At 41.7% G+C, this 23,814-nt stretch overlaps 1 protein-coding gene across 1 annotated transcript in view; it reads right to left on the bottom strand.

Moving 5' to 3' along the window:
* MRPS27 (mitochondrial ribosomal protein S27) overlaps positions 1-23,814 on the bottom strand; it is a 137,633-nt gene that overhangs the window by 32,708 nt on the left and 81,111 nt on the right. The window contains exon 5 of the mRNA XM_043979788.1: positions 5,063-5,177. Within this exon, the coding sequence (XP_043835723.1) occupies positions 5,063-5,177 (115 nt within the window). The remainder of the gene's footprint in view (positions 1-5,062; positions 5,178-23,814) is intronic.

Raw genomic sequence — 23,814 nt, 5'->3', positions numbered from 1 at the left:
CCTGGTCTCAATAGCTCTATGTCTTTTAAAAGTTCTGGTACATGGTGACTGTTTATACTCCTTAAAACTCTCTGTCCCTTATCTTTATTTTGTTTTCTCCCAACTCTGCATATTTGATCATACTGAATTCTTCCCTTTGCCCCCTGGCTCCCTAATCATGATGATGATAATAATTAGAATGCCAATAATGATGATAATAATGCTAGCTGACATTTATATAGGCTGTCCCAAAAGTCTTAGTTCAGTTTTTAGCTTTAATAACTTCAGAGGCATAAATGCTACAGACTGTAAAAAAGTGTGTTTAAAATGTTTACACTTAACGATCTTTACAAGACAATTATGCATTGCACATGAGACAATTTCTGGATGATATTTTCTCAGACTGGTGGATTGGCAGAAGAGGTCCTCCTCTTACCTGGCTGACTCAGTTACCAGATCTATTTCCAGTTTCCTCATATGTCAAATGGGAAGAGCAATAACACCTACCTCACAGGGTTGCTGTGAGGAAGAAACAAGATTATGTGTGTGTGTGTGTGTGTGTGTGTGTATATACACATACATATACATACATGTATAAAGATTATGTAAACTAAAAATATATGAAAATATTTATAATGTATAAATGTTGGCTATTATTATTTTACCTTTGTTAAATTTCTCATAGCAATTTATCGAATATTCTCCTTTGCATTTATTACATTCTCCTTTGTTTTGTTGTTTTGTTGTTGTTTGGTCATTTATAGTTGTATCCAACTCTTCATGAGCCCTTTTGGGACTTTCTTGGCAAAGATACTGGACTGATTTGCCTTTTCCTTCTCCAGCTCATCCTACAGATGAGGAAACTGAGGCAAAAAGGGTAAAGTGACTTGCCTAGGGTCACACAGCTAGTAAGTGTCTGAGGTCACATTTGAACTCAGCTCTTCCTGACTCCGGACCTAGCACTCTATCCACTGTGCCACCCAGCTGCTTTCTAGCATAGTTACTTATTTATTTATTTAAAATGTCTTCTTCTTCTTTTTTTTTTTTTGGTGGGGCAATGACGGTTAAGTGACTTCCCCAGGGTCACACAGCTAGTAAGAGTCAAGTGTCTGAGGCTAGATTTGAACTCAGGTCCTTCTGAATCCAGGGCCAGTGCTTTATCCACTGCGCCACCTAGCTACCCCCAGCATAGTTATTTATTATAAGCATGTCCCAAAAATCTCAGGACAGTTTTAAGCTCTACCTTAAAAGGCCCATTTTATAAATGAAGAAAGGACCAAGAGGGGTTAAAGTAACTCATCCAATGGTACATGCTCAAAGTCAGTGGCAGGCAGGACTTTCTGCCCAGTCCCAACTCCTGACTCCCAGTACAGGACTTTAATATCCTTTGTGTCTGCAAGGTCAAAATAGTGAATAACACTGCAGCCTCTTACTCTCTGAAAATGATTGACATCCGTCTTCTTGTACCAACATTGATCACAGTAGGAAGAGGGCACCTCTTCTCTAATTCATTCCTCAGACCCCCTACACATAGCTAAATATACAGTTATTAGGTCCTCAGTTTCCACTCCTCATCTTGCAACAAACCCCTCTAGAGCAGCCAAAGGATACAAAGGATGGTATGGACGTCACTGCAATGAATGGGAGAGCTGTTATTATTGTTGCTTTTCCTTTGTTCTTGTTCTCAGAGGACTATGACAGATGTCATGACTTAGAATGAATTGGATTTAAGTGAGGGAGGGCTGTGCAAAGTCACCAGCCTCATTCTTCCTTCCAGAGCCATCTGGGTCCAGTGGCAAGATATAGACCTGGGGGACTGGAGACAGCCCCAGATGCTTAAGGCAATTGGGGTTAAGTGACTTGCCCAGGGTCACACAGCTAGTAAGTGTCTGAGGTCACATTTGAACTCAGGTCCTCCCAATTTCAGGGCCAGTGCTCTATCCACTGTGTCACCTACCTGCCCCAAGAGGGAGAGTAGTGTAGATGCAAAAGAGGATTTGGAGTCAAAGGACCTGAGTTCAAATCCCAGCTCTGTTTCTTTTAACTAAGGGGCCTTGGGCAAGTTATTTAACCTCTAAGCCTAAGTTTCTTATCTGTAAAATGAAGCAGTTGGAAAAAATGACCTTTGAGGTAGGTTTTAGCTCTAAATTTATCATCCTAAGCTAGGTCTGTCAGGGAGGGTAAGACTCTTCCCCCGCCCCAGGCCTAATGCCTAAGGGTTAGAGGGAAGTGTTGCATAGTAAGTAGATAGAGAGTTAGCCTTGGAGTCAGGAAAACCTGGGTTCAAGGACCACTTCTGACAGAAACTGGCTGTGTGACTCTGGGAAAAGTCACTTTTACTTGCTGAGTCACAGTGGTAGAGGGAGTTTTTTCACTGGGAGGAACCCTACTCACACCAATGAAATCACAGATCTGAACCAAAAAAGAAAAAGAAAAAAGGTTAGAGTGAAGCTATCAGGGATCATGAAGGAGGCATCTTTAGGGCAATGGGACCAATCAGTCAACAAGCATTTATTCTGGCCAGGGCACTGCCCCTTCCTGGTGATGCCATCACCATTTGGGAAAGGGCCTTAGCCACCCATCTGTCAGCCTAGCCTCAGCTCCCTTCAGACTTCCCTTTCTCATCTTCACCTACTGCACTGTCCTGGGTGGGTCCTTCTTCCACTCCTGTCCCTGCCCCGCCCCTCCCACCCCCCAGCATCCCCTTCAGTGTTGTCTATCCTCAGAATAGAGACACTGATTTGTTTCTATTTGTATCTATAGCACTCAGTATAGTGTCTGGTGTAGAGTAAGCTCTTAATAAATACTTCTATTCTCATTCTCCCTCTCCCTCTCTCTCTCTCCCTCCCCTCCTCCTTCCCTCCCTCTTCTCCTCTCTCTCTCTCTCTCTCTGTCTCTGTCTCTCCCCCCCCCCCCTCGCTCTCCCTCTCCCTCCCTCCCTCTATTCATCCATTCACTCATCCATCTGCCTCGTGTCAGGCCATGGGTTTACAGAGACAAAAATGACACAGTCCCTGCCCACAAGGAGCTTACATTTTCTCTGGGGAAACAACATATATGCATATAAGCCTAGAAACAATAAGCACCAAGTAAATAAAAAGGTGGGGGGGGTGGGGGAGTGGCAGGAGCTCTTGGTGTCTATCAGGAAAGGCCTCAGGTGGGCGGTGGCACTCGGGCTGAGCTCTGAAGGAAGCTAGGATTCTAGGAGGCAGAAGTAAGGAAGGGGGCACTGCAGGCAGGTAACTAGCCCGAGCAAGGGGACAGAGTGTCCCGTGGGAGGAGCAGCAAGCAGGCTGCTTTGGCGAGACTGTAGAGTATGTAAAGGGAAACAGTGTGTAAAAGGCCTAGAGAAGCAGTCTGAAGCCAAGTGGTGGAAGGGCTTTAAATGCCAAATGGAAGAATTTGTAACTAAAGAAGGGCAGTCAATAATTAGCTTGATGCATGTACTTACAGAGCTTTGGGGAGCACTGGCCCTGAAATCAGGAAGACCTGAGTTCAAATCTAACCTTAAACACTTACTAATGGTACAATCCTGCTTAACCTCTGTCTGCCTCAATTTCCTCTACTAGGGAAAAGCACAGCACCTGCTTCTCAGGGTTACCGTAAGGACCTAATAAGATATCATTGGTAAGATTTATAAAATACTTCACACAATGCCTGACATATAATAGGTGCCTCTTTCCTTCTTTCATCCCTTCCTTCTCTCCCATCTCCCTTCTTTCCTTCCTTAATGGCAAATAAAGACACAAAGAAGTTTCTCCTGGAAAATGACCCTTCGGCTCTTTAGGGGAGACCTTTGCCAAAGGTCATGCTGTAGAGTCACAAAATCATTTTACAGATTCAGAAACTGAAAAAGCCCAGAGAAGTTAAATAATTCATCCAAGGTCATGCAGAGCTGTATACTGAGTAACCTGATTTTTCCAGCTCACTGTCCTTTGTGCTTTGGCAAGAAAACAGGCACATTCTCCATCCCACTCCCGATACATCTGGTGGAGCACAGAGATATGCTTGGGATCCCTACAGGTATTTCAGAGCACACACCCATAAACATCCTGCAAAAGTTACTGCTTCAGTGTGGAGTGGAAGCTTAATGCCTATAATGTTAACTCGTATTCCAAGACCGTACTTATTTGGGCTCTTATTTCATACCATGAGGGTGATGAAAACTCAACCAGGGGTGACTATTACAGCTGGAAGGCTGTACTCTATTCATAGTGAACTGGATTAGTTTTAGGTTGGCAGACAAAGGGATGAGGAATGGCTGTTTGGGGCAATCTGGAAACACCTGCATCTGAAACGTCTTGTAGCATACTCTGGGGATGACATGGTTCCAGTAGGAATGGCCATTACTTTTCCCTAAGTTCTTTCATTCGAGGGAATCAAGCAAGAAGCCAATACCCTAGAATTCACCCATTCATTCTATAGGCATTTAGTCAGCGTGTACCATGTGCCAAGTACTGTGCTCAGTGCGAAGGAGTTTTGCCTTGGTAACCTCAGTGTCTAACACATGGCAGATGGATGGATGGATAGAAGGATAGGTGGGTGGATGAAAAACAAAAGACAAGAATAAAACCATCCCTGCTCTCTGAACTCTTAATTCTATTGTAGGAAAATCACGCAGAGAGAAAATGAAATAGAAAATAAATACAAAGTGAGTACAAAGCAATTTCTTTGGAGAGGGCACCAGTTGCTGAGAAGACTGGGTCAGAATTCTTGTCAGACATAATGCCTGAATTAAATTGAGAGGGAAGCTAGACTAGATTGTATAAGGCTGAGGTAAGCAGGGAATGCAATATAGGAGTGAAGAAGTTCGCGGAGGCACCTCTGGAGATGGGAGATGGAATATTGTTAATAGAGAAGAGCTAGTAAACCAGGATCAGTGGCTGCTGATGCTTTGCCATGGCTCTGATGAGATTTTCCTTACGCTCACTGGCTAATTTTTGAAGCATGCTCTGAGAAAGGAGAATTGCAATGGCTTAAGCTTGTGTCTTAATCTTTATCATAAAATGTATGTAGGTGGATAGACATATATAGCAACATCCAAACTCATCTAAGTCAGCTGCAGCTGCTCTGAGACACTCACCTTATTGACGAGCGTATACAAGGCTTTATCTTGTGCACCATATTTGAGGCACTGTCTAATCCAGCTGTGCATGGTCCAATCTCTCAGGTACCAGCAGTTGGGACTATGACGAAACCTACAGCATATGGGAGTAGGAAAATGAGTGCAAATTACTTATTTCTAGTGTCATAAGATTCTTCCTTTCTTCCTTAAGCAAGCCCTCCTTTCTAATGTTACGGATTAAGTCAACAAAATGGAAAAATAAAAATAAACACCAATCAAATCGAGGTTGGCACAAATATACTCCACTTTAGTCAGTATGGTACCCTTAAAAGGGAAAGAGAATGATAGAAAGACGGTGGGGAGAGGGGCTACAAATATCCCGGGCAGTGATTTCTCATATTTTATACAGCACTTCCAACATCTTGTTTTAATATGAGATTTGTGTAAAACGCTTCCCTAATATGGAAAGTCTTGTGTAAATACATATGTATATTTAAAGCAGAAGAAGGGTTTTAAGGCCTCATTTTGGACGCTGAAAATAAAACATCCAGAACAAAGCTGAAAAATGAAATAGCGTTGCAACTCTGAAAGGAAATCAACTTTGAGTGACACTGACATTTTTTTCAGGGCTAAGAAGAATACTTGGCTATTTCTTCAAGGAAGCAAAAGAACACACCAAAGAAGAAAAATCAATCCATCAACAAGCATTTCTGTGCCAGCCATTATGCTTGAGTCCCGGAAAGAATACAGAAAAAGCAAAACCAGTCCCTGCTCTCAGGAAGGGCACATTCTAAGGCAGGAGGACAGAGGCAATGGAAGGGAACCTTAGAGAGAAGACATGAGAAGCTAAGAGGAATGGGAAAGGCCTCCTGGAGGAGGGAGAGGCACCTGAACTGGGTCTTAAAAGAAGCCAGGGAAGGGGGCAGCTAGGTGGTGCAGTGGATAAAGCACTGGCCCTGGATTCAGGAGTACCTGAGTTCAAATCCGGCCTTAGACACTTGACATTTACTAGCTGTGTGACCCTGGGCAAGTCACTTAACCCCCCATTGCCCCACCAAAAAAAAAAAAAAGAAGAAGAAGAAGCCAGGGATTCTAAGAGGTGGAGGTGAGAAGGGAGAATGTGTCAGGCAAAGACACAGAGATGGGAACTGGAGGGTGTGAAGAACAGTATGGCTGGACCATAGAGTACACAGAGGAACTGATAGGTTAAGAAAGGTAGGAGAGAGCAGCTCATTGTGTGGTGGCTAAGAATTGGAAATCAAGGGGCAACGAGGTGGTGCAGTGGATAGAGCACCAGCCCTGGATTCAGGAGGACCTGAGTTCAAATCCAGCCTCAGACACTTGGCACTTACTAGCTGTGTGACCTTGGGAAAGTCACTTAACCCCAATTGCCTCACCAAAAAAAAAAAAAAGAAAGAAAGAAAGAATTGGAAATCAAAGGAATGCCCACTGCGGAATGGCTAAACAAACTGTGGTATATGATGGTGATGGAATATTATTGTGCTATAAGAAATGACAAGCAGGATGATTTCAGAAAGGCCTGGAAAGACTTATATGAACTGATGTATAGTGAAATGAGCAGAACCAAGAGAACATTGTACACAGAGACAGCAATGCTGTTTGATGAAGAATTGTGAATGACTTAACTATTCTCAGCAATATAATAATCCAAGACAATCCCAAAGGACCACTGATGAAACACATTATCCACCTCCAAAGAAAGAACTGATATTGATGAAACAGACTGAAGCATGCTGTTTTTCACTTTTTTTCATTTTTTCTTTCTTTTTTTTTTGAGTGGGGCAATGACTTAAATGACTTGCCCAGGGTCACACAGCTAGTAAGCATCAAGTGTCTGAGGCTGGATTTGAACTCAGGTCCTCCTGAATCCAGGGCTGGTGCTTTATCCACTGTGCCCCCTAGCTGCCCCCATTTTTTTCTTTTAATCAAATTTTCTTGTACAAAATGACAAATATGGTAATGTTTTACCTGACCATACATGTATAACCCATATCTGATTGTGTGCTGCCTCACGGAGGAGGGAGGGGAGGGAGAGAAGGAGGGATAAAAATTGGAACCCCAACTATAAATAAAAATGCTTATTACAAAAAAGAAAAAGAAAAGAAAAGAAAGAAAGAAAGAAAAGAAAGGCAGGAGAGGGGTCGAGTAGTGAAAAGTTAAAAAAAACCAAACCCACCAAACAGCGAAGGTTGGCAAAATATTATATTTCACCCTGTCAACTTTCACTCTCTTCCATTTGGGTCAATCCAAGAAACATTTATTATGTATCTATTTGGTGCAGGGCTTATGCCTGGTATGATGTAGGGAAAGGGGGAATGGGACACAAACACACCAAAATAAGTAAGATCCTGTTATTGGATATTCTCATGGAGCTTCTATTCTAGTAGGAAGGTATGATGAATACAAATAACTATAATATGAAATAACACATGGTAAATTCACAGCAGAGTTAACAAAGTGCTGTCTGTGGTCGGAGGTGCATAGGTCGTTATTGACTGGGTAGAGCCCAGAAGGTTTCATGGGGAAAGGGAACATGAGCTGGGCTTTAGAGGGAGGGCCTGGCTTTAATGACGCACTGTCCTTGCACCCCTTCACCGGAGTACCCTGGTCATGTGTGTGTTACCTGAAAGTTGATGCCCTATGCACAAGTCCTGTGCAGGCCCCTTCTTCCCACTGCAGGGCGTGGGCCCTATTTGTGGGTGGGTGAGCTCAAGGTTTATGGAGGAAACAGTGCTACTTAATTAAAATGCCTTATCTTTGATACCTTCCTCCACTATCCACCCCCAAAACAATAAATAACTGAAGGATGGGTGAGAATTAAACAACAGGTGGAGATGGGGGGCAATTCAATCTTCAGTGTGGGTGAGGTAGGAAAACATGGGTCATATATGGCAGCCAACATGGAGCCCAGGTTGGGAAGAAGCATGGTATGGCAGACTTTGGACTTCAAGTCCAGAAGAGATCTGTTTTTGAATCCAACCCCGGATACTGACATACTATGTGACTACCTAGTGACTTGGTAGCTATAACTTGTTTAATTTATTTGAGCCTCTTTCCCCATCTCTTAAATGGGTGTAATAATCCCTCTAGCAGTGGGCCATCCAAACTGAACTCCTAAATATTTCCTGAGGTTGATGCTCCACTTCATGCTTGTACGCTTGCACTGGCCATCTGCTTGCACTGGCCATCTGCAGGTTTAGAACATCTTCTTCTTCTTCTTCTTCTTTTTTTTTTTTTTGGGTGAGGCAATTGGGGTTAAATGACTTGCCCAGGGTCACACAGCTAGTAAGGGTTAAGTGTCTGAGGCCAGATTTGAACTCAGGTCCTCCTGACTCCGGGGCTGGTGCTCTATCTATTGCACCACCTAGCTGCCCCAGAACATATTCTTCTTAACTGTATTTCAGAACCCCTTTAAGGCTCAGCTTGTGTGCCTTCCTCCATGAAGCCCTTCCTGATCTCACTTTCCAGTGTCTCTTCTCTGCTCCACACATGTGGGGAGGAAGCTGGGTGGCAGAGGGGGTAGGGCTCTGCAAACATCCCCTGTACTGTGCTAGCTAGAAAGCTCCCATGCTCTTGATGTGTCATTATAAACACAATGTAGACATCAGTAAAAAGCTGAACAACAACATCAGGCAGTACAATGTCAGTGGCTACATGAACTATCTAGGCTGGAAGTGCCGCAGGAATGAGACAAAGAGAAGCACTGTGGAAGACCCAAGAAGGAGAAGGAGCTGGTGCTAGGCCTTGGAGGGTGGATTTAGTATCTGTTTATTTACTATACAGAAGATAATCATCAGGCCTTTTGCCCAAGGCAAGTAAGCTATGAATGAATGAATGAATGAATGAATGAAAAAGCATTTATGAAGTGCTTACTGTATATAGAAGGAACCCTGCTATCTGTGTAGTTGGATGGTTCAAGGAATAGAATATCTGGAGTCAGGAAGAGCTGAGTTTAAATCCCACCTCAGACATTTCCTAGTTATATAAGTCACTTAGTCTCTGTTTGCCTCAGTTTCCCCATCTATAAAATGAGGATAATAATAGCATCTACCTCCCTGGGTTGTTGTAAGGATCAAAGGAGATAATAGCCACAAAATGTTTATAGTAGAAGCTTAATAAATCCTTCCTTTTCTTTTGTTCTTTCTTCCTTCCTTCCCTCCCTCCCTCCCTCCCTCCCTCCCTCCCCCCCTCCCTCCATCCCTCCCTAAAAATGAATCCTCACATTGTGACTCCTCCGGATGAAAAAGCACATGGAAAATAAGCTAATCAAAACTTCCAGGCTCCATTCGAAGTCTAATACCCAGTGACCAAACTTCCTGAATCCATTCTTCCCCCAGCCAAATAAACTACAGATTGGACTATTCTAGGTCTTTGAAGAAGTGGCTCGAAGGTCATTCTAGAGAGGACTATCTACTCTCGGTTTTTAGAATTTCACTGTCCACTCTACTAGGGTTGGAAGCAGTTCCTGAAGAGCTTCAGAAAAATTCAATTACAAATGACACCCCCTAGCCCCACCCTGCCCCATGTGCTTAGGCAGGTGACTCCTGGCCCTTCAAAATGTTCAGCAACTATGAAAGAGAAGCCTCCTGTCCAAATTGGAAGGGTCCTGATGGGTCAAATATTAAACTGTTCTCTCCCCTTCTGCCCATTTTAAATAACCCAAAGAAATGAAATGCCTAAGGGGCAGCTAGGTGGTACAGTGGATAAAGCACCGGCCTTAGATTCAGAAGGACCTGAGTTCAAATCTGGCCTCAGACACTTGACATACTTACTAGCTGTGGGACCCTGGGCAAGTCACTTAACCCTCATTGCCCTACAAAACAAAAACAAAAAGAAACCGCGCCCCCCCCCCGAAAAAAAAGAAAAGAAAAAAAGAAGTGAAATGCCTAGCACAAGGTCACTGCTAGTCAGTGGCAGAGGTGGCATGGAACTCGGCCCTTCTTCCACAAAATCCACCATACAGTGCCGTTTCTTTCCTATCATGCCACCTTTTCATTGTTATAAAACAAATCCTCCATGGAAAATTCTACTGATCACTGGAAAACCATTTACCTTTCCAAGCCAGGAAAGAGACAGAAACAAAGAAAGTATTTATTCTTAAATTCTAGGCCAAACAGTTCTTTGTTCTCTCCTACACAGATTGAGAGGCTCACAGATTATACATAGACATTCTGGAAGGCTGCCTCAATTTCCCATGCTGTCAGCTGTTTTTTCACCTAGACAGAAGCTTTACTTTCAGGAAGAAGACTACTTTATTTGTTTCCAAAGGGAGAAAGGATATGGCTACATAAACTGTGCATGGAAAAGACAAATCAGTAATTTCAAAAGAATTTCAGCAGGGCTTTGCCTTGAGTCCAGAAGACATCATCATTTCCCAGGTTGTAGAAAATGAGTAGATTCATCACACAACTTCTATGTATCTTTCAGACAGCAGAAGGGTAAGAACGGCTGGGAGACAATTCAAATTTCAAAAGAAATGTGCTTAGTGGACCCAAGAAAAAGATATTTACCTTGAAAGCTGTTTCCTTGTGGCTAATGGTTCACAACAGTAAACAAAACTGAAACTTTTTAAGGAAAGCCTGTCCTAATCAGATGTTTGAAACTGCCAGGCTTCTCCATCCCTAGCTATAAGCCTGGAGATAAGACTCTGCCTGGATTTCACAGTCTTAGCAACAATGCTTCAAGAGACTGTTACCCTCAATATATGTCTGACAGTTTGTGGGTAAGGGGAGAGAAAGGGGAGTAGGGGCTGAGAACACAGCATCAAATCCATCTAAGGGCTAGGATTCCTGGGATCCCTATAAAAACAGGAAAGAATAGAACAGAGAATAGCCAATATTTATATAGATAGCACTTGGGGGCAGCTAGGTGGCACCGTGGATAAAGCACCGGCCCTGGATTCAGGAGGACCTGAGTTCAAATCCAACCTTAGACACTTGACACTTACTAACTGTGTGACCCTGGGCAAGTCACTTAACCCCCACTGTCTGGTTAAAAAAAAATCAATATATAGATAGCACTTTAATATTTACAAAGCTCTATCTAACTATCTATCTATCTACACACACACACACACACACACACACACACACACACACACAATCTCTCCATGGAAACAGGGGCAGCTAGGTGGTACAGTGAATGGAGCATTGGCCCTGGAGTCAAGAGGACCTGAATTCAAGTCCAGCCTCATATATTTACTAGCTGTGTGACCTTGGGTAAGTCACTTAACCCTGATTGCCTCCAAAGACAAAACCAAACAAAAACCAATGGGAATAGTGTGGTAGAGTTGAAAGAACCCTGGATGTACAGTGAGCTAGAAGAGCTGGGTTCAAATCCTGGTTCTGCTACTTACTCTTTCCCTGTGTGATATTGTATAATTTAATTAAGTTCTCTGGACTTCAATTTTCTTGTTTGCAAAATGAGATGATTGAATTAAGATGTCCCTTTCTACCCTAAGACTGAGACATAAGGCTGAAGGAGAGAGTTATTCAATTGGAGCTCACTAAGATAGGCTGCAGAACCTAGAAATTGCTTAGGGGGAAGAAGGAATAAAAGAGGATGCAAATATGAAAAGATTATTTATTTTAGCACCATAAATAAAAGCTCAACATAGGATCTCCATCTCAACCAAACCACAGCCGGAATCCAAGGAAGCAAATAGCCTTTCTACCACACATTTGATTATGTCTTCGGGGCTCCCCTGCCACCTTCATCTTTAAAAATAAAAGCTTCTTGTTGCTGAGCAATGCTAACATGCTGCAGATGCCAGCAGCCTGGAGGCCTGGTAGCTCCACTACTTAGGTGCAGGACTGGCTTGGCTCTTCCATATGAATAAGCAAGCTTTCCAGAACATTTATCAGATTATTAGAGCCACCAACCTCCGTTTTTGTTTTTGTCTTTTAAAGCCTCTCCAACCCCTGCTCCCTCCTCCCCAGAGACTTCTGCATCCAATGGCAATACAGACTGAGAAGTAAGAGCTGAGGGGATGGTTGGGGAGAGGGGGAGGAGTGGGGAGGATGCTAAGGAGATGCCACTGGCTGTTGGGTCCAGACGGTTGCTATGCATCCTACCAACCAAACCTGGACTGTGGAATTCAGTGAAGACTATAACAAAAGCCTCCCAAAGGAGAATTAAACAGCAAGGAAGTGATATGAGGATATTTACATATCAGAATATAACATTTGACTTCCCAAGCAAATCCTGCACATTCCTTTTCCCATTTCAAAAGGACCCATTCCTCCCCTCTTTAATGCTCTTGTAGCCCATGTTTACATCAATTCTAAGGGCACTGGGCCAATCATATTTTAATAAAATGATGCTCTAGTTGCTTTTACAAGGTTATTTAGGAAGGTTACAACCTCATAATGGATTCTAAAGGCAAGACTTTTTATCACACTTAAAAAGAAGTGCTCTCAACTAAAGACAACTCTTTACTGGAGAGTGAATCATAAAATCATAGAATCTAGGAGCAGGAAAGGACTTTGAGAGTCATCAAGGCCAATGTCTCATTCAACAATCCAACCTTTTATACCATGTCTACATTTCCTAAATGACATCAGTGTTCAATTTAGGTAAATTACAAACTCTTCAAAGCTCAAATTAAGTAAAATTCCCCAGAAGTGCAAAACAAGGGATAGAGGTATGGGGTATAGGAAAACCCTGAGGAATTTTTCATGTTTATGCATTTAAGCACAGTTCTATTGTTCCTTTTTTCTGACATATTTTTCCATCATTCTTTCTAAGAAACTGTACTTCAAAATGGAAATACTACTTCTTACTTTTAAGAGATGCGTAGGAAATGGGAGAAGAGAGTGAGGGGTAACAGAAACCTAAGTGGGACATTGGTACTCCCTGAGGGAAGAAAGCCTCCCCCAGGATGAGTAAATCTTTTTTTTGGGGGGGAACCATTTTATTTTATTTTTTTTAATTAATAAAGTATTTTATTTTTTTCCATTACATGTAAAGATAGTTCTCAACTTTTGTTTATACAAGCTTTATAATTTTAGATTTTTCTCCCTCCCTCCCCCCTCCCCCAGACAGCAGGCAATCTGATATAGGTTATATATATATATATATATATATATATATATATATATATATATATATATATATATATATATATATATATATATATATATATATATATATATACACACATACATAATAACATTAATCCTATTTCTGCATCAGTCATGTTATAAGAGAAAAAAAATCAGAGCAATGATGAAAAACCTCAGAATAGAAAAAAAACAACAGCATCAAAAACAAAAGAAATAGTATGGTTCATTCAGCATCTATACTCTGCAGTTCTTTTTTTTTTTTTTTTCCTGGATTTGGAGATCCTCTTCCATCACGAGTTTCCTGGAACTCTTCTGTGCCATTGCATTGGTGAGAAGAATATAGTCCATCACAGTAGATCAACACTCAATGTTGATGTTACTGTGTACAATGTTCTTCTAGTTCTGCTCATCTCACTCATCATCAGACCACTCAAGACCCTCCAGGTTTCTCTGAACTCCTCCTGCTCATCGTTTCTTATAGCACAATAGTATTCCATTGTATTCATATACCACAACTTGTCCAGCCATTCCCCAATTGATGGGCACCCCCTCAACTTCCAATTCCTTGCCACCACATAAAGAGCAGCTATAAATATTTTTGTATATGTGGGTCCCTTTCCCCCTTCCATGATCTCTTTGGGAAAAAGACCCAAAAGTGGTATTGCTGGGTCAAAGGGTAGACACAGCTTTATCGCCCTTTAGGCATTGAGCAAATCTTTTATGGAGGACTGATGGGACAGGAATGTCACAGGATGAGGGCTGGAGGGGCTGTGATCAACATCAGTGCAGTTGGAGGAGTACCCACAAGGAATGGAATCTAAGATACACAGAAATGGTAAACTTGGAAAGATTCCAGGAAAATGAGGGAAAAGGTACAGAGAACAAAGGGGGTGGAAAATGAGATAAATGAGAAAACGAACATTCAAGGAGTGGGAATTATTCAGCTGAGAAGAACAAAACTATTTCCAATTCAACAAAGCCTTGAGGGTTGGTTTTTGATATTGTGTTGGCAATGAGAAGTAGCAAAAGAAACTTAGCTGCTCTGTACTAAGTTGGCACTCAGTGGTACTGAGAGGCAGTTTCTTCTCTTCTTTCCTAGGGCACCTTTAAAGTCACTGAAGCATGCAGATCAGGACCAAGGACAGAGCCAACCTCAAACCCATCTGAGGGCTAGGATTCCTCCTAAGATCCAGGTAAAAACAGGAAAGACTAGAACAGAGAATAGCCAACATTTATAAAGACAGCACTTTGGGGTTTGCAAAGCACTATATAATATTTCATTTGACCTTCATAATAACTCTATGAAGGAGATCCTATTATTATTCCTAGTTTACCAATCAGGAAAAGGAGGTTCAGTGACTTGTCCATGGTCACATAGCTAGAAAATGTCTGAGGCAGGATTTGAACTCAGTTCTTCCTGACTCCAAGGCCATCATTCTCTCCAGTATACCATCTAGTTGTTTAGAGTCACAGTAAGATTTATTATTTGGCCTCCAATGCTCACTCAAATCAATTAGCTCTCATACTCTGAATCTCCAATTGTCCCAATCCCAATTCCCAAGGGTTGCGTGTGAGGTATGTTTGACCGCACCCCTCACCAGGCTCTCTGGCCCTTCACTCTTGGCCTGAAGTTATTCAGGAGCCACAATCTGTTAGTTCTAGGAGACTTTAAGGCTATTCCAGGGTCTAGGATATGATTAAGGTGATGGAGAGGGGATGATACCTGGTATCTGGTGGCTTGAAGATTCCTGGTTTACAGCTAAGTAGATGTACACCAAAAAACAAGTACCAGATTGAAAAGGAAAAAGTAATATCTTGTGAGAGAAGCAAAGATTAAATCCAAAAAAGAACTCAGAAGTAAAGCTTCTGAACTGGGGCCCCTGAAGAAGCCTGTATCATCTCTATCCCTGGGTGGTGATGCTGGACATTTTGAATGGGGATTGTTGTTCATCCTTCATTCTCAAAGAGGACCAATGACATTGGGAGGTTGATGTGAATTGGATTTAAGTAAGGCAGGGTTATGCAAAGTTCTCAGCCTCACTCTGTCCTCCAGTCATAGGAGTCCAGTGGCAAGACAGGTGAGAATAACGAGATGACCCCAGATGCAGTGGTAGACTTTTGTCTTTTTAAGCTAAAGTCTCTTTCAGGTCTCAGTTTGTCAGAGGCAACACCCATTCAGTGATTTAAAGTTGGGGAAGAAATGAGTAAAAAGATGGCCTAGTTTGCCTACTCAAGAAACAAAACAAAAGCAATCTGGGAGAGGAAGACCCTCAGGGTTTCTGACCAGAACAGAAACTATTGCTCACCAAGCAACTCACCAAGAGTCAACAAAACCCAAACAATGACCTAGTGAGGCTTGGGCCAGGAACTATTACTGGCCAATCAGAGAGAGTCAGAGTGATTTGGGTTTAAGGAATAATCAAGTAGTTCCATTTGAATCCCAATGGGCTTTATCAAAGTCTGGTTTTCTAGAGTTCAATTTCAAGAGATCATAAATGAAACTACATGGGACAATAGTTAACTGTCACAATTGGGTTTGTTTTTTTTTTAATGATAGAATAAATAAGTAGGGAAGAGAAAAGAGAGAAAATGGCTCCCAAACCCTAAGATATCTTGTGAGGTTTAAGGGATTGAAATTTGAATTCCTTTGGGCAAAGCACCAACATATAAAGGTATGATTCCCCATACTGACAGGGTTAAATAAACATCCTACTTGGGGTTATTGCTAGCTCAAGGGTGGTGTAACTTTAAGAAGGTGATGTAGATAAGGTAGTAAGCTACAAGGATACTCCATAACCTTGATAAAGCACTTGACCCTGTTTCCTCACTGTGATAAAGGGTGGTGTGTTTTTTTTAAGAGGAATAGAATTCTGCAAATATGCCGTGCTAAATGAATGCAGAAAAACAACACATTTTCTGAAATGAAGTCGGGTAACAGAGGAACAGGCTGCCCTATCTTGTGAGCTATTGAATTCATCAGGCCCTGAGCTTGGAGAACAAAGGTGTAAGCCTGTCACCTAAATTATCTGTACATATGGACATATGAGATGCTACTCCACGACATCTCATGGTAGGGAGGAGAGAAGAACATGAATTAGATGTAAGACAGGAAAAAGGAAACTTCCATTCCCTCATATTCCTTTTCCTTCATCTTTCTTTTTTAAAAACAAATTTTATTGATCCTTTTGTTTTCTTGGCATAGCCTTTTCAGATATATGGCAGCTCTTCCACCTCTGCCCACCATGAATCTTACCTGGTAACAAAGATAAAAAATTAAGCAAAAACCAATCAATGCAATATCTATTTGGATTTATCTTGTCATGCCCCTAAGCTGGGTATGTCATCAGCTGCTTTTGTCTTCTTCTGATTAGATTGAAAGCTCCTTGAGGACAGGAATGGTCTTCCTTTTCTGAATGCCCAGCACACAGAAGATACCTAATAAATGCTTACTGACCAAAGGATTTGACAACATGTATTGTAACAAGTCTGCACCACATCCCCCCACTAAAAAGGAGGTGCATGTCATCATTTGTTTTATGGGACCAATAAAATGGTCACTAAAATTATTCATAGGTTTTCCTTTTTAGTAGTTTTTTCTTGACATTATTGTACTCATACACACAGGATCAGAGATTTATAGCTGCAAAGCACCTTTGAGATCAAGTCTAATCTAATTTTATAGGTAAGGAAGCTGAGGCCCACCTGAGATCACAGTTAGTAAATGTCCGAGGCAGGATTTATACCAGGTATTGCTGGCACCACATTTTCATTCCTTTTTAACCCTAGCTACATTCTCGCTAGCTGTACCTCTCTCGATTTAGGTACAACAACTCTAGTCCTCTTCAGATATTACTTCCATACAGCTATCCTTGATGGTTTTAGGGTTTTAAAAAAAATAAATATCTTTCCCCCACCCTTTTCTACAGACATATCCACAAAATAACTCTAACCTTTAAATGTTCTGAGCAGCTAGGTGATACAGTGGATAGAGAGCCAGACCAGGTCATCCTATGTCCCAATCCTAAAGAAGAGCAATGCCAAAAAATGCTCAAATTACTGAACAATTGTGCTCATTTCATATGTCTGCAAGGTTATGCCTAAGATTCTACAAGCTAGGCTACAGCAATATTAGAAATGAGAATGATCAGAAGAGCAGGCTGGTTTTCAAGGAGGCAGAGGAACTAGAGACCAAATTGCCAACACTGTCTAAATATGGAAAAGGCAAGGGCATTCCAGAAAAAAAAAATCTTTTTGTGTTTCATTTCATCCTTTGTTTGTATGGATCACAACAAAATGTGGCAAGTCCTCAAAGAGATGGGAATAACAGATCATTTTACTTTGCCCCTGAGGAACCTGTATGCAGGCAAAGAAGTAACAACTAGAACTGAACATGGAACAACTGACTGTTTTAAGATTGGGAAAGGAGTACAAGGCTATATAACATTACCTTATTTACCTCATATGCAGAGTACATAATGCAAAATGCCTAATAGTAAAAGGTTATGCATACCCGTTTTATATACCCATATACCTGGGATCATGTAAAAATTTCTCAGGTGAAATGGGGTCAAGAGTGCAAAAAGTTTAAGAAGCCCTGTTTTAGTCCATGAGGTCACCAAGAGTCTGGCACAATTGAATGACTGAACAACAATGAAATCAGAGAGAGAATTTTCCATTTCCTCCCTATATTAAATATCTAGAAAAAAAATACTTTTCTATCCCACCTCTCAGAGTGGTTAAGAGGAGAAAAAGGAGATAATTTCAATTCAATATCCAACATTTATTAAACAACAACAAGAAGAAGAATAAGCATTTATGATATGCTCAAAACTGTGCTACTTTGGTTAGACACCAGGTGAAATTCATTTATACAAGACTCAGTCCCAACTTTTGTAGAGCTACAGAGTAGGGGGTGGGATTGGGAGGGATATGTGTGTATGTGTATTGCACATGCACTAAGAATTGTAATGTAAAATAAAACATGATAAGCACACAAGAGAGATGTTAAAAAAAAAATCCGTGATGGTACAAGTCATTCTGATGTGACAAAGCTCTGGAAAAGCTACAAATGTATTTAAGAGAAAAGGCATCGTAACTATTACATTTACATCCTTGGGAAGCTCTACTTTGAGAAAGGAAAAATGTCTGGAGATTTTTCCCTTTTGAACTGCTTGAAGAAAGTGGGCCTATACCTTAACTCAGGCTTGAAGCCAGACTCAGTATTAGATCAAACATGCTGAAGTCCTTTCCGAGCTCCATTTATGAATACAAAATAATGAATGGTATGTCCAAAAAATTAGAGCAGTAGCCTAAATGAGTGTTTTACTGTTGATACATACACACACACCCCCCCCAATCTATACATATGGGTATATGTACATATTTATGAAAATATGTAATATGTAATTTACATGTGTAAATATGTACACATTTATGAAAAATTATTGGTCTCTTTGAACCTGAGATCTTGAATAGTTCTGTGCCTCTGGCGATAAGCATGGCAGATCTGACATTTAATACTAGCAGGATATTAGTTTGTCAAGCGACAGCCTGTATGAAAGCAGTTCTCAGTGAATGGGCAGTGAAACCAAAATGTTGATAATGACTGTGAAATAAGGCAGCCTCCACACTGAGCACAAACGGTCTGGCTTTGCCACTTCAGCCTATATCCCATTATTTTCCTAAGTCCCTTATGAATCAAGTGTCATTATTCCCCAGGGGATGTGAGTAGTTAGGCAAGACTCAAGACACTTATGGGATGGTGAGGCACATGACTTCCCATATAACTAGAAGGAACAACAGTGCACCCAATGAAGTTAAAATAAAGGACTATGGTTTCAGAGGTATATCTTGACCAAGTTATGTGGGAAATGAGATTTTCAGTGATTTATCCTTCCATTAGTGAAATGTGTTCCACTCAAACGACCATTTCATCCATGTTCGATTTATATCCAAGAGTCTGCCTTATAAGGCAAGCCTTCCAAAAAATACAAATGGTTTTGGTATTCTACCTTGCTTCCCCAATCCAATACTGCTTAACTTCCAAGACCATCCAAAGAGGGTTGTTCTTATTTATTAGATTTTGTTGTTCAGTCTTTGATGTTTGGCATTTTGAGGAAGTGAAATAGGTGGGTTCCAAGAATGAGGGAAGAGGAAGAATAGAGAGACTGAAAAAAGAAAGATGTATGATTTAGAAAATTAGAGGCTCAGGGGGCAGCTAGATGGCACAGTGGATAAAGCACCCACCCTGGATTCAGGAGGACCTGAGTTCAAATCCGGCCTCAGACACTTGACACTTACTAGCTGTGTGACCCTTGGGCAAGTCACTTAACCCTCATTGCCCTGCAAAAAAAGAAAGAAAGAAAACTAGAGGCTCTTCTATGTTCAAACCCTAGCTCTGCTACTGATAATCTGAGTTGTTCTTGCCTAAATCAGTTCTCTCTGTTTCTTTCCTCATCTGTAAAATGTAAAAAAGAAGAGGTGAGAAAAGATGACTCATAGTACCTTTCTAGCCCTAAACCAAAATATGAAAGAAGGAAAGGAAAAGGGAAAGGAGGAAAGAAGGCAGAAAGGAAAGAAAAGAACGGTATGGGGATGTTGTGAAGCTCTCTCAATTTCTGGAAATGTTAAAGATTTAGGCATTTTATCTCCTAGGTATAGATAAACACAACCATATCCTAAATGCAGAAAAAGAAAAGTGATCAGATCCTTTTTTTTCCCCCTTTTCCTAAAATGTTAGTGATTTTGAATTTTTAGTCCAACTAGAAATACCAGGCTCAATTCATTCCAGGGTTTCTGAGAGCCAACTCACCCAACTCTGAGAGGCCAAAAGGTTTTAACAACATATCAAAAGGGAGGAAAAGTAAAGTGACTTTTTTTTGTCTATTTGGTGCCCCCAAGTGGATGAAATTCGGTATGACTACATCTCACAGGCAATTGCTGTATTTGGTTCAACCAAGTTAACACAACCACCCTTTTCAGTTCAGCAATGGAAATTGCTTTTTAAAAAGGCAGGGCAGGGGGAAGGAATTCTAAGATAATAAAAGGCACAAGAATGAGCATATAATTAGACTTTCAAATGGAAAGACATCCACAGTGAGGAAGCTTAAGGATTAATGGACAAGTCCCTTTGAATCAATAATAATCCTCATGAAAAAAGAAAGATTAAAAATTGGACAGTAGAGACATGTTTCTTTATTAACTAGCAGGACCAGGGAGCAAGGTCTGGGCCCATCTGTTTGCAATGCCAAACTTTTATGTAGCTGTCATTTTATAGTTACCAAGAAAAAAAAAAAGCCACAGGCTGGCCCAGAAATGGGGAATGAACTATCTGAAAAACATCTTTTATTGTCTGAGAAAATGACAGAATGTTTTAAAATGCCAAGGTGGCTCTGCCTCATTGTGACTGCAGACAAGGCATTCTTCCAAAGTCACTGGCCTTTGCTAAGCATGAGTCATATGTGAAGGGAGGGAGTCCTCCTTGGCAAATATATGTTCTTTTCTCTCTGGCTCCACTATCCCCTTTCTTGATTTTATTTAATTTTAAAACATTTTTAAAAGCTTTGATGGATCATGATTAAATAGATGCCAGACTGACTTCCCTGCAGAAACTTGACCTGGAGGGTGCATTGGGGAGGGTGGGAGAGAACATCTTTTTCCAAAGTCTCCATTGTTTGTTGTTCTGGGCTGCAGACTTGGGTGTCCTGAAAAAGGCCTGGGCCACTGATGGTGGGTCCTCTGACGCCTCCAGGCAAACAGGATTACTGACCCTTATACTTTCAGACTTTTTCTTAGAGGTTTTTCTCTGCCTTGAATGTCTGTCTATTCGAACCTTATCGGTCCTTCAAGGTCCATTTTAAATACCTCTTTTTCCATGAAACTTTCATGAATTGATCTCCCCTTTTTTTTCAAAGATAGAAGTGAGACTCTGGGTCCTCACAGAACCACACATATCTCTTAGATAATCCTCCTTGTCTATGCATCAAAGTGCTGCACTGGATAGAGAACAGGAAGATCTGCGTGATCCTGGGCAAGGAATTGAAGTTCTTTTTGAGGCAGTTTCTGCATCTGTAAAATGGGAGTAAACCTAGAACCTACCTTCCAAGGTTGCTGTTAGAGTAACATGGGGTTATATATAGTTATAAACCTTTGCAAACTTATCTTGTCCTATTGCCAACTTTATACTATTGTGGTTTTTTTTACCTCTATCCTTCTCTTTTGTTGTTGTTGCTCAATCGTTTCAGTCACGTTTGACTCTTTGTGGCCCCACTGGGGGTTTTCTTTGCAAAGATACTAGATTAATTTGCCACTTCCTTCTCTATCTCATTTCACAGTTATGAAAATTGAAGCAAATAGAGTCACATTGCTAGCAAATATCTGAGGTCAGATTTGAACTCAGGAAACTGAGTCTTTGATTCTAAGCCCAGTATGCTATCACTGTACCACCTAGCTACCCTATCTTTCTCTGAAGGGAGAAAAAAGGCAAAATGGAGTATATTAAGCCAGATGCGTCGGATGGGAGAAATGGACGATACATTTCTGAATCATAAAACTGATGGTAAGGTATGGTTTTGATGTGGGAAGCTATATTTATTACTTAAGTATGTTATCCTTGTGCACAGAGAATAAAACCTGAAAAAAAAAATAGACAAGTTGTAGGCGACTAGGATATTTAACTTGCTAATGACTTTCTCCTTGTCCATTTTTTGGTCCAGACCTATTATTTCATTTGTTTAGTGGTGCCTCCACTGCAGACATCTGGCAACATGCAAACTCACAACTGTAAACACCAATCTTAGAGAGATGTCTGGGGCACTGAGAGATGAAGTGACGTGTCCATTTTATGCATAAATTGCAATCAGTTTGTCTAAGAGGCAGGTCTTGAACACATGTCTTTCTGAGTCCAGCCTTCTATCGACTATACCACACTCTTCCCTGCCTCTCCCTTATTCCTCTTTTTCTCCCTTCCTCTCCCTCCCTCTCCAAAAGGACTTCTCTGCTCTCTCCCTCCCTGCCCCCCCCACTTGTTAACGCTCTTTTCCCTCCTCCCCCAATGACTGTGTACATAGTTTTATACAGGCCTGCATTTACTTATTGGTGAGTTTAATGTATCCTATGCTCCTTCCCCCAGCACCCAGTAAGCTCTCTGAGGGCAGGGACTGCTTCACTTTTGTTTTTGTCTTCCCATTGCCCAGAAAGGGGGTGGGAGAAGGAAAAACATTTATTAAGCACTCTCTGTTAATTGCTTTGCAAATATCTGATCTGATCCTCAGGACAACTCTGGGGGGTAAGTGCTATTAATATTCCTATTTCACAGCTATGGAAACTGAGGCAGACAGAGGTGAAGTGACTTGCCAAGGTCACATGGGGAGTGTCTGAGGGTGGATATGAATTCAAGGTTTCCTGACTCCAGGCTCACAACTCTACCGTACCACCCAGCTGCTCCAGACCAGCAGTACTTAATACATGCTTACTGACTACCTGCTTCTCTGGCCCTCTGTTTCCTAACCCCCAAAATGCAAGGCCAGGACTAGAACAGGGGTTCTTAACCTAGGGTCTGAGAACTTTTAAAAATACCTCAATAACTGTGCCTCAGCAGCAATGGTTTCCTCTAGTATTTTATTGTGTGCATTTAAAAATATGATTCTGAGAAGGGGCCAGAGGCTTCTCCAGGCTGGGGAAGGGGAAGAGGACACACAAACAGTTCAGGACCCCTGCCTGGGAGGCTCTCTAGGGTCCCCTGTAGCTCTAACACACCAGGGCAGCAGCGCCTGGATACTGAGCCACTCTCAAGGCAGGTGCCTCTTCTAAAATCACTCATCCACTGGCTGTGAGGAGCCTGAAGAGAACTTAAGCAAGGCAGGCATCCCTGCCACAGAAAGGGGAGACATCCTACAGAGATGTCCACCAGACCTGTTCTTGTCACCCTGTATGAAAATGCACCACAAGTCTGGTCTTGCCTCAGGGATGTAGCAGAAGCAGCATTCCCACTGCCTCTTCTTGTCCCCCACACTGTCCTGCTCCATCTAGTGCTCTGCCTTAACTTGGGCATAACACTGCCACTAAGTGGAAAAGAGAATATTGAGTTCTGGGTACTGCTGTCTAGGGGGCAGCTAGGAGAGAGCACTGGCATGGAAGTCAGGAGGGCCTAGCTGTGTATCCTTGGGCAAGTCACTTAACCTGGCTTGTCTTCTCCTCAAAAAAGTTCCTACTAGATGCTTTAATATATTGGGGCAGCTAGGTAGCACAATGGATAGAATACTGGCCCTGAAGTTGGGAGGAGCTGAGTTCAAATCTCACTTCAGACTTGCGACCCTGGGCAAGTTAGTTAATCCCAATTGCCTTAAACATCCAGGACCATCTCTAGTCGTCCTGATCTATAACTTGACATTGGACCCAGATGGCTCTGGAGGAGTGAGGTTGGTGACCTTGCACAGCCCTCCCTCACTTAAATCCAATTCGCTACAAGTCATGCTATCACCTCCTGATGTCATGGTCCTCTTTGAGAAGGAAGGACTAACAACAATAACAAAGTGGCACTGTGGATAGAATGTCAGTCCTGCAGTCAGGAAGACTCATCTTCCTGAGTTCACATCCAGCCTCAGACACTTCCTAGCTGTGTGACCTGGGCAAATCACTTAACCCTGTTTGCCTCAGTTTCCTCACCTGTAAAATGAGCTAGAGAAG

This window comes from Dromiciops gliroides, chromosome 1 (genome assembly GCF_019393635.1).
Source record: "Dromiciops gliroides isolate mDroGli1 chromosome 1, mDroGli1.pri, whole genome shotgun sequence".
NCBI classification, from domain to species: domain Eukaryota; kingdom Metazoa; phylum Chordata; class Mammalia; order Microbiotheria; family Microbiotheriidae; genus Dromiciops; species Dromiciops gliroides.
The sequence above is the reverse complement of the archived record's forward strand: the minus strand, read 5'-3'. Positions and strand labels throughout refer to the sequence as shown.